Source organism: Leptosomus discolor, chromosome 25 (assembly GCF_034619465.1).
Source record: "Leptosomus discolor isolate bLepDis1 chromosome 25, bLepDis1.hap2, whole genome shotgun sequence".
Classification (NCBI taxonomy): Eukaryota; Metazoa; Chordata; class Aves; order Leptosomiformes; family Leptosomidae; genus Leptosomus; species Leptosomus discolor.
This window is the reverse complement of record NC_141415.1, coordinates 4,850,261-4,860,431: the sequence shown is the minus strand read 5'-3', so window position 1 is coordinate 4,860,431 and position 10,171 is coordinate 4,850,261. Positions and strand designations below refer to the sequence as shown.

General features: G+C 61.3%; 1 protein-coding gene across 1 annotated transcript; it reads left to right on the top strand.

The window, feature by feature from the left end:
- The first annotated feature begins 5,966 nt into the window (after nt 1-5,966).
- CYB561 (cytochrome b561) lies at nt 5,967-9,723 on the top strand. Its single transcript, XM_086478056.1, has 7 exons — nt 5,967-6,065; nt 7,103-7,300; nt 7,928-8,135; nt 8,336-8,434; nt 8,506-8,609; nt 8,692-8,849; nt 9,525-9,723. The coding sequence occupies exons 3-7, from the start codon at nt 7,934-7,936 to the stop codon at nt 9,721-9,723; spliced, it is 762 nt and encodes a 253-aa protein (XP_086334182.1). The 5' UTR covers nt 5,967-6,065; nt 7,103-7,300; nt 7,928-7,933.
- The last annotated feature ends 448 nt before the right edge of the window (nt 9,724-10,171 follow it).

The following is a 10,171-nucleotide window of genomic DNA, read 5'->3' as shown; positions in this document are numbered from 1 at the left end:
CTCTGTCATTTTGGATGTGAGCAGCTTTCAAGGTTGGTGCAAGAGGGGCTGCTGCTGCGGGACTTTGTGTTGGGTAAGAGGTCCTCTCGTTGGTTGCATTGCCCCATCCTAAAAACCTCCAGCTGGGATCAGGCAGAAAAACACCCTGCATGTGGGAGAATGCTGGCAGGTGACGTGGCTGTTGTCCCAGGAAGGCAGGTGAGATGCCTGCAAGCTTGAAGATGCCCATTGGTGCCTCTGTGTTGCCCCAAATCCATGTTGTGCCCCAACACCCACCAAAGATGGGCTCAGAGACACCTCACAGGACACCCTGCAGAGCAGGGGGACAGGTCCTTGCTCTCCCCACCTCTCTCAGGATTGCTGGGGTGGGTGATGGACACCCATCTACTCCCAGTGTGCAGGGTACCCAGGGATGCTGGTGCCACAGACCAGAGGGACAGAAGGTTTCGAAGGATGTGACAGATGTGTTGCCACGGAGACGGATGCTGAAGCGCTCTCGGGGACGTGGGCTCCGGGGACGCTGGGCGAGATGTGGTGTCCCTGGCGGCTGCCCTGGGCCAGGAGGAAGCTTCCCATCGTCTTGCATCGCCATCACCAGCTGCGTGGAGATGTTGTCCTCCCCCTCGCCAGCGTGCGTGTGCACGGACACGTGTGTGATGGCTGGACTGTCGCCGCAGCGCACCGGGGGTTGCAACCGCAGCCGGTGCCTCCCTTGCGAAGGAGCACGACTTGCTCTCAGCATTTTGGATGAGCTCCTTGGCTTGCCAGACCTGCAAAATCTCCCTGCACCCGCTGGTGCAGCCCCTGGCCCCAGAGTCCCCAAAATAAGCAACTAAGGAGTTTGACAGCAAATATTTCTTCGGGGAGCTGTAAGGTATCAGCTGTGATAGCACTGTGAGAGCGAGAAGGGGTGGTTGTGCAAAGGTATTTGGGGATGGCCCCAGTGCTGGCTGGGAAGATGTGGTGATTTTTCTGCGTATATCCCAGCCCTACAGCCTCTGGCTGGGGAAGCTTAAGCCCGTTTTCCCCTTCTTTTATTATAAACCATGTTTTTGGCTTCCCTATCCCATTTCTCCAAGTGTTCAAGGGTGCTCCAAAACTCCTGTCTGATCCATCTCTCTGTTTGAGCAACCAAGGAGCTTCTGGAGGGGAAAGAAAGGATTCCTTCCTGCTTTAAACCTCAAAAAGAGCTTTTTTTGTTAGGTGTGCAGCCTCATGTGTTACTTTTCCTGATGTCTGTGGTTTCGTGGGCATGATGGCTCCTGCGCTGCTTGGTACAAATCACTGCATGGAGAATTTTTTCCCTCCCTCTCTGGACCCCAAGTTTAAAGGCTCCTGCTTTATTTACTGATGAATTCAATCAATTATCATAGCATATAATTCGCTAAGCTGCTTTCCCAGATGTGATGACACTGCCGTGAGGGAGAAGGGAAAAACCACCTCTCTGGTCCAAATTCTTTGTCTAAACAAACAGCTTATTTCTGATCCTTCAAAACAAAAACAAAAAGAAAAGAACACCACACCCCAAGCAACTGGTTTTTTTACCATTTATTTCAGACCCGTGATTGCTAAAATAATTCTGAACTGTTAGAGTAAGTTCTGTGGCCAGGGCAGCCCTTCAGTGTCACCTGGGCTTGGGGACCAGGACGGCAAGAAGACTCAGGACTCCTCACTCCTGGGTCCTGCTGTCTGACTGCAAAATATCTCTGCTGAGGGGTTTTTTGGCAACACAGAGGGGTTGTTTCCAGCTTTTCCCTGGATAAAAGATGTATTTAAAGCCTGTTATGTCCCTTCTGCATGGAGACGGGGTGCAATGGGCCATGGGGAGCTCACCCCTAGCCCCAGAGCAGTGATTGCTGCTTTATCACTGCAAGTGCACACTCAGCTCTTGCCAGAGGCTGAACGCAGCAGAAACGCTCCTTATCAGCAGGATTTCCACCCTCCCCTGCAAAAACGCTTCCCAGCACATGCCTGCCCTAGGACAAGGGTTTATGGCCCTGGGCAGGCTGGTCCTGGTGCGGGCATGGGACACACACGTGAGCTGGGCTGGCTGCATGGGGCAGCCCGAGCGGGACCATGTGTTTCCTCCAGCCTCAGCTCTGGGCAGCTCAGTGGGGCCGGAGGTGGAAGGGAAGAGGATGGAGATGGGGTTTCCACTGTACGTTTTCCTCAGGCTCCATCCCCTGGGCTGGGACCAGCAGCAGCAGCCCAAGGATGCACTATGACATTGCAAGACCCTGAAAGTGCAGTGTACTGAAGGCAGCCGTTGGCTCAGGGCCCCTAAATGATGCCCGCGTCTCAGGAGGGTCCTAAATAAATACAAGACCCTGATAGTCAGTCCCTGGTGACACCCCCCCCCCCCCAGCCACAGTGCAGGAGATGTGCCCAGTGCAAGGCATGTCACTGGGAGCAGCACGGGACAGAAGTACAAGCCCAGCTAGAAATCATCCCTCCTCCTTCATCCATCATCCTTTGTCCTTCATCCTTCATCTGTCCTCCTTCATCCCTCATCCCTCCTCTTTCATCTCTCATCCTTCATTCCTCATCCTTCTTCCCTCCATCCCCCCTTCCTCACCAGCTGGCCAGAGCTGGGCACCGGTAGGGAGTGAGCAAAGAGCCCAATGTGTTCCCTCCGCACCCATCAGACCAATAAAACATGGCAAAGTCCATTATTTTCCTTTTTTCCCCCTTCTTTAATAACCGAAAACAATCCCAGCCCTGAGGCGAGCGAGCGTGACTGCTCTGGGAGCATTAATCATCCGCTGCGAGCCCGGTGTTTATCCAAGCTGCTATTAAAAAAATGCCATAAACGCGCCTTCAGCCTCTTCTGAAAGAGATTAAGTGTTTGCACTGGCTGCGCTGATCGTGTTGCCTGCCTGGCTCAGCCAAGTTGTGTTCCCGGTGAGGAGGAGGGCAGGGTGGCTTAATTGGTGCCAGGAGGAGAACCAGGGTCTTTTCCAGCCAGGATGCTCCCATCCCCAGCCTGAGAAGGAGCCAGGTTCCCAGGGGAGCTTCGTCCCAGCTGGGAGTCACCCATTTTTGAGGCTTCACAGGATCCCAGGGAACTGGGGACCAATCCCGCTGATGTGACACAGCAGGACAATTTGTGCTTAGCCCTGAGCTACCCCACAGCCACTCCCTTGGCAGACGTAGAGCCTTCCAACACGACTTTTAGGGGGTTTTTTTTGCTTATATTTAGTGAAAAAATGCTGTTAATTTTGCCCCAAATTTGGGATTTCATGGGGAACCGCAGCAGCTGGGGTTGTTTCAGGCAGCAGCTCGGCTCCTCCGAGGCAGCTGGGCTCTTCAATCGCAATCCTTCAGGGAAGCATCTTGCAAATTAGCATTTCTTAGCGATAAAAACTTGATTTAGGAAGGAAAAAAAAAACCCAGCCCGAAAGAGGTTAGATCAGCAAAATGGTAATTTGATAATCTCTGTCGGAGGGCGCCAGGGCGGGGGTGAGCAGCCGGGGAAAGGCAGGAACTGCTGGTTTTACCATGAATTATCAGTTGATGATGCTCCTATTGATCTGCGGGTGCTCGGCAGCCCAGGACACACCCGGAGCAGGTGCTGAGCTTGGCCAAGAGCCGGGGAGCGGGAGCAGCATCCACTGAACCGCTTCGACTCGCTGATCTTGCAGGAAGCTGTGGGCAGCCCCGAGCAGCCCCAAACATCCCTGAGCCCCGTGGGTCCGTGCTAGGACAGCCAGCACTGGCTCTGCTACCCGACTGGCACATCGGCGTCCCAGCAGTGCAGGGAGGATTTCATTATTGCCAGCTCAGGGAAAGCTCAGGCAGATTTAATAAAGTCGTTATGCCCCCGGCAATGTCTTTAATTAAAGAGCTGGTTACAAATGGCTCGCTGTTCCCCCGTGAGAGGAGGGTGCTGGCTGGTGTTGTGGGGGCTCATTTGTCCCTGGATCGGCTGCCAGCGAGCCCACTTGCACACGGCAGTGGGTGCAAGGACCCCCTCGGCAAACACTGCCGTGTGCCACCCTTGGGTTTGTCCCTGCTGCGTGGTTGGGACGAGCAACCATGTCCATTTAATCATGGAGGCTCGAGGGCTGCTACGTCTTTTTGGCTGCTGAAATTTGAGGTAGGTCGGCTGGATGCGGTTATAAACATTTATAAAGCTGTTTTGTACTGTGTTGCAACAGTGCTGTTCTCAGCAGAGGGCGAAGCTTTTTGTCTCGCCATGTATCCTAAAGGATGAACCCCCAAGTCTCACCGGCTTTGAGGCTTTTCCAAGGGTCTCAGCTGGACCATGGTGGGGGAAAACCCTCCCTCCGCTGTGCCCAGAAGCCCGGCTGGCCCTTTCCAGCCCCAGTGGCTCAAGGTTTGCGGTTTACGGTGGCTTTTATGGTTTAGCTGATTAACTCTGGTAAACCATTTGCTAAGAATTGCCACAGTGATAAAGCCCAGCTGCAGGCTGGGAGGTGGCAGCAGCTGTGATGGCAGTGCTGTACATGGCTTCCTGTGGCTCGGGGTGGTGGCCCTGGAACTCTGCCCCAGGCTGCAGCGGGACGGGACTTTGCTTTTGGGCGTGATGGGTCTCCATCAGGCCCCCGGGCTGCATCAGGATTTGGGTTCTGCTGAATCACGCCGTGGTGGCAGTGGGGCGGGTTGTCCAGGTCCTGGGGTTTAGGGGGGGCGGGGGGGAGGAGGTGACGGGGATGTTGTGGGGGGGACCTCAGTAGGGTCTTTGGGGTGCCTTTGCTCAGGTCTGAGCAGGTGAAAGCAGCCCCAAGGGGAAGGGCTGGGGGGAGCAACCCTGCACCCAGGCAGAGGTGGTTACACCTGATCTTCTGCACCAGAGGAGCAGCAGATCCCACCAGCCACTCCAAGTCCCCGGGTGCTCCGGCTCCCATGGGTGGCCCAGAGCCAAGGGTGCTCCAGACCCCCACCACCCACTCTAGGTGTGAGGGTGCGCTGGCTCCCATGGGTGATGTGGCTCGGGGGGTGCTCCGGGTCCCTTTGGGGATCCAGACTCCGGGGTGCCGCCGGTCTCACCTGGTCACTCCGGATCCCACGGGGGGTCCGGGGCGGCCCAGGTCCCCACCACGGGACGGCTTTGCAAAGGGTCCCGGCCGCCCCCAGGTCCTCCCGGCCGGTCGGTCCCGCCCCAGGGCGCTGCGCACCGCGGGCTCCTGGTGACACCTAGTGGCACCGTGTGACACGGACAGACACACAGACACAGACACGGCGGGGAGAGGAGGGGGGGGACCGCAACCGGGCCGGGAGGAGCAGGGAAGGGGGGACCCACACCTCTCCCCCCCCCCCCCCCCCCCCCATCTCCTCCCCATCTCCCCTCTCCGGGCTTTTCTCCCTCGGGGACATCCCACGGGGGAGCGCAGGATGCGGCCGGCGGTGCTGGAGGGTCTCCCCGGGGGGTGGGGGTGGGGCATGAGGAGGTGGTTGCGGGGGGTCCCCGGGGATATGTCACCCCGCTGCCACCCCCCGACCCACAAGCCCGGCGAAGGGCCCTGCAGGGGTGCTGGGTGCCCCCACATCACCCCAGTGCTGCTGGTGGGGTGCAGGGGGTTAAGCGGGACCTCATTAAGCCGGACCCAGCAAAGCCCTCGTTAGCGCTGCCCAAATACAAACCGAACGGTGACAAAGCTGGTGCACCCTGCACGGGGGGACAGGGTCCCTTGGGGGCTGGTCCGTCGAGGTTGTGGGGTTCCTGGCCTGGTTTGGGGCCAGGCTGTCCCGGGGCGGGGGCTCAGGTGGGTGCTGGGCCTAGCACAGCTGGGGAGGGGATCACACACGCTGCCAGTGACTCATCCCCTTGGGGACGGTCCCCACAATGCACAGACTCCCCCTTCCATGGTGATATACCACACCCTCATACCCCCCCTCCCCTTCAATTTTGCAGCCCCCGTTCCCCCTCCCCAGCCTGCGATGGCACCCTCCCTCTGCAGCGGTGCTGAAGGGGGGGGTGCAGCCTCCCCCCCCCCCCCCGCTTTGCCATCGCTCCGTTGCCTTGCCAACGCGGTGGCCCTGTCCCTTGCTCAGACACTGTCACCGCTGGCCCTGGCACAGGCAGCACCACCCGGCACCCACAGGTAGGGTTGGGGGGACGGGGACGGGACGGGGGGGACGAGGAGGGGGCTGTGTGGGTGTCTGCCTCCAACCCCCCCCCCCCCCAATACATCACTCGGGCTCCCCAGCTCTGAGCTGGAGTGAGCCCCCTCCCCTGCACGAGCCTACAGCTCCCATCCAGAGCAGAGACATCCCTCACAAGACCCTGCCAGGGATTTTTGGGGGTTCCCATCCAGAGGCCATGATGAGGGGCTGCTGGGGTATGCAAGGTGCACACACCAGCCCCCCTGCCCAGGCCATGTGGGGAGGGTTTAACTGGAGACACCCACCACTCCAAAACCAGGGAGTGCTGGCTTTGCCCTGGGAGGGGGGAACCGGGGCTGTGCTTGGGGGGGTGCAAGGGGGGCAGAGATGGGGTGAGGGGGACACACAGGCAGGTCCCCACCACGGGATGGCTTTGCAAAGGGTCCCGGCTGCCTCCAGGTCTCCCAGTGCTCAGTGGTAGCTGGGAGCAGCAGACGGATAGTTTTGGGGCTGACAGGCAACTCTCAGACCCTGTTTCAAAGGCACCTCCCCGAGTCCCACTGCCAGTTCCCGTGGTCGGGGGTGGGATGGGGGGGGCGAGGTTGTTGTTCTCTGTCCCTCAGCGTGGCTGGGGACCGGGTTGGCCCCCTCTACGAGTGCCAGCAGGGCCAGGTGTTTGCCTCTGGCGGGACGATGCCCGGGGCTGACACACCTGTTTGGGACCCCCATTGGAGCTAGCAGCCCCCCAGCAGTGGTGAGGGTTTGGGGGAGGCTGCTGTGATGCAGGAAGGAGTCGGTGCCTCTCGCTGCCCCTCCACCCTGGCCTGGTCCCTGTGCCCGTCCCGCAGAGCATCCCATGGCCCCGGGCAGTGAGGCCAGGCGGCCTTTGCAGTGCAACCTAATGGGATAAACCAATTCCCTTAACCCACTTATCCGGCTGATCCAATAAAGGTGGCTGGGTATAAAGGGTGTGCATGGTCTTAATGCATCCCCCACTCCCCCCTTCCCCCGCCCCCCCCCTCCATGCTCTCCCCAGACTTGGCAGCACTGTGGGTCTGTCTGCTGCAGCCGGCTGGGTGCTCCTCCCCAGAGGCAGCTGCAGTGGGGCCAGAGCAGAGGTGGGACGTTGGCCCCCGCGGCTGGGACTTGCTGGCCCTGGAGAGGTGGCTGTGCTGGTGGAGGTGGCTCTGATCCCCGGGCCAGCGGGGAGCATCGGGGGATAACCCAGCACAAAGCACAACGTGGGTGCAGGTGGGTCATGGGGGCCATGGGACAGCTGTTTGGGTGGGTAACACCGTGTGCCTGTTCCCTGCCTCAGCACAGGGGGTTTGCTCAGCCCCAGGTCCCCAAGGGCCATTGCCTTTGTCATGGGGGGGGGGGGGGGGGGGGGGGGGGGTTCATGAGCAGCCTCGCTTGCCTCCGCGCTACCTTCCTGTAGCAGGGGCTGGGGGGCTGCTGGGGGGCTCTGGGGGTGGGTGAGGTGGGAAGGGGGCAAGGGTGGGACATGGGACGGGGATGGAATGGGAGGGCTGGGGATGGCAGGACAGGGATGGAGGGCTGGGGTGGCTGGAGGGCGGGGGCAGGAGGAACGGAGCAGGCAGGATGCGGGCAGGAGCAGGCAAGCAGAGGCAGGACGGCAGGGCCAGGCGTGTCGTGGCAGCCGGGAGCCACCTCCGGGTGTGGGTGACGCAGTGGCCCCGGCGACACCAGGAAGCGTCCGGCTCCGTGGCAGGTGAGGGTGGAGCGGCGGTGCCGGACACTGGCCGCAGCGGGACCCCGCACCGGGGCCGGCTGGCCAGGACCCCCGCTGCCACGCGGGCCCAGCTGTGGCTTCGCTGCCCCCTCCTCTCTGTCCCCGCAGGCCGGCATGGACGGGGCTCCTCTGCCCGCCAGCCCGGCCGGGCTCTCGGCGTACGTGGCCGTGTCGCAACTGCTGGGCCTGACGCTGCTGGCCACCACGGGCGCCTGGCTGGGCCGCTACCGGGGCGGCGTGGCCTGGCACAGCTCCCTCCAGTTCAACGTCCACCCGCTCTGCATGGTGTTGGGCATGGTTTTCCTCCAAGGTGACGGTGAGCAGGACTGCAGGACAAGCGCCCTGTCCCGGCTGCAGCCAGGCAGGGAGTGAAGGGGACAGAACAGTGACAAACAAGATGGGGAAGATGCCCCAAGACCCACCCCGCCCCTGCCTGCGTGCAGCACCCCTGGGAGACGTGGGGTGCAGGGGAGGTGGGGGACCCCCGTGGATGCTCATCCGCCCTCTCTCCGGCAGCTCTCCTGGTCTACCGGGTCTTCAGGCACGAAGCCAAGCGCTCCACCAAGGCGCTGCACGCGCTGCTCCACGGCCTGGCCCTGGTCATCGCCCTCGTCGGTGAGCGCCGGGGCTGGACTGGGCCAGTGGGGCTGGATCCGGCCCCGGCGGTAACGGGCTCCTCCCTGCAGGCATCGTCGCCGTCTTCGAGTCCCACCGGACCAAGGGCATCCCCGACATGTACAGCCTGCACAGCTGGTGCGGGATGGCCGCCTTCGTGCTCTACCTCCTGCAGGTGAGGGCTGGGGAGCCCCTGGGGCCCCCCCCGGGGGCAAAGGGACCCCACAGCACCTTGCAACATCCCTGTGCCTCTGCAGTGGCTCCTGGGCTGTGGTTTCTTCTTGCTCCCGGGTGCCTCCTTCTCGCTGCGCAGCCGGTACAAGCCCCAGCACATCTTCTTCGGCATCGCCCTCTTTGCTCTCTCCATCACTGCCTGCTTGCTGGGTATCACCGAGATGCTCCTCTTCAACATCAGGTGGGTGACCAAGCTGGGGGGTGGGGGGTGTGGGGTGGAGTGGTAGCCCCCCCAGATCCCCCTGACCCCCAGCAAAGGGCTGGTCTGGCTCCTTGGGGCAGAGTTTGGCCCCTGCTCAGGCTGTGGCTCCGTGGCTATTAAAACTCCCCGAGGCCTTTAGTTCTGCTGCTGCTGAGTCACTTCCCAGATGATGTTTAACAAGGGCCAGATCCTGTGACAGCTTTCTTTGGGGATGGGGATAAAACACCCACCATCGCCTCTCCGCAGCCAGGTGTTTTCAGAAACCCCCTGGGATGCTCGTGTCCCCAGGGCCTCAGCCCTCACAGCTGGAGGATACGGCGATGGCCCCAGCTGGACATCAGAGTCCTCCCCAGCCCCAACACCATGGGGATGTGGCTGTGGGGCACCCCAGGAGCTGCCTCCCCCAGGCTGGGGGAGCACATCTGGCAGGGGAGGTGCTGGGCTGTCTATGCCCCCAGTTTTCTCTGCCGTGACCAAGACTGTCCCTCCCTGAAGCAAGCAGCACCTGGACGCTCCTCTCCTGCTTTAATTTGGGGGAAAGGGACCTTTCCCATGGCGTGTGCCCAGAGGATGAGGACAACAAGGGGGTCCCAGCCAGGGTATGGACAGGCTGCCCCCACCCTGAGGCTTGAGCATTCCCCTCTGCCCCTGCAGGGACTCCTACAGCCACTTTGTGCCCGAGGGCATCCTGGCCAACACCCTGGGGGTGCTGCTGGTGGCCTTCGGGCTGGTGGTGGGCTACGTGTTGACACGGGATGACTGGAAGCGCCCGCCGCTGGCCGAGGAGCTGGCCCTCTCCATGGACTTCAAGACCTTGACGGAGGGTGAGAGCCCTGGCGGTGGCAGCCAGTGACATCCCCAGCTTCCCGGTCCCTGGCATGGGCTCCTCGTGGTGTCAGTGGGATGTTCCTGTGTACCCCGTCCCCCGTGTCTTGGGGCTCTGCTTGGCTCAGGGTGACAAGGACAGCTGGGGAAGGACATGCTTGTTGGTGTAACGCTGCCCATTGGGTTCAGCCATGCTTGGCCTTAATCTTCCTCAGCTCTGCCCTGCACAGCGCCTGGTGACCCCCTGAGCCTGCCCCCAGCCACACGGGAAAGTCAGTGCCACAGGCAGGGGGAGGGGCTGGCAGCAGTGCTGGGGCACAGGGGATGGGGGTCCCCAGGCTCTGCCCTGCTCTAGGGACCGAGGGGTGGGAGCCCAGATTTCCCTGTTGCGAGCAGCTGAAGCCCAAAGCCCGTTCTCTGGGCCGATGGGCAGAGGAGATGTTTGCCATCACCAGGATTTCCCACCTGCTGGCAGC

Excerpts from the sequence above, each read along its gene's own strand:
- CYB561 (XM_086478056.1), top strand. The coding sequence starts at position 7,934 with ATGGACGGGGCTCCTCTGCCCGCCAGCCCGGCCGGGCTCTCGGCGTAC. Across the intron at positions 8,136-8,335 it reads GGTTTTCCTCCAAGGTGACG|CTCTCCTGGTCTACCGGGTC; the intron begins GTGAGCAGGACT and ends TCTCTCCGGCAG. Across the intron at positions 8,610-8,691 it reads TCGTGCTCTACCTCCTGCAG|TGGCTCCTGGGCTGTGGTTT; the intron begins GTGAGGGCTGGG and ends GTGCCTCTGCAG.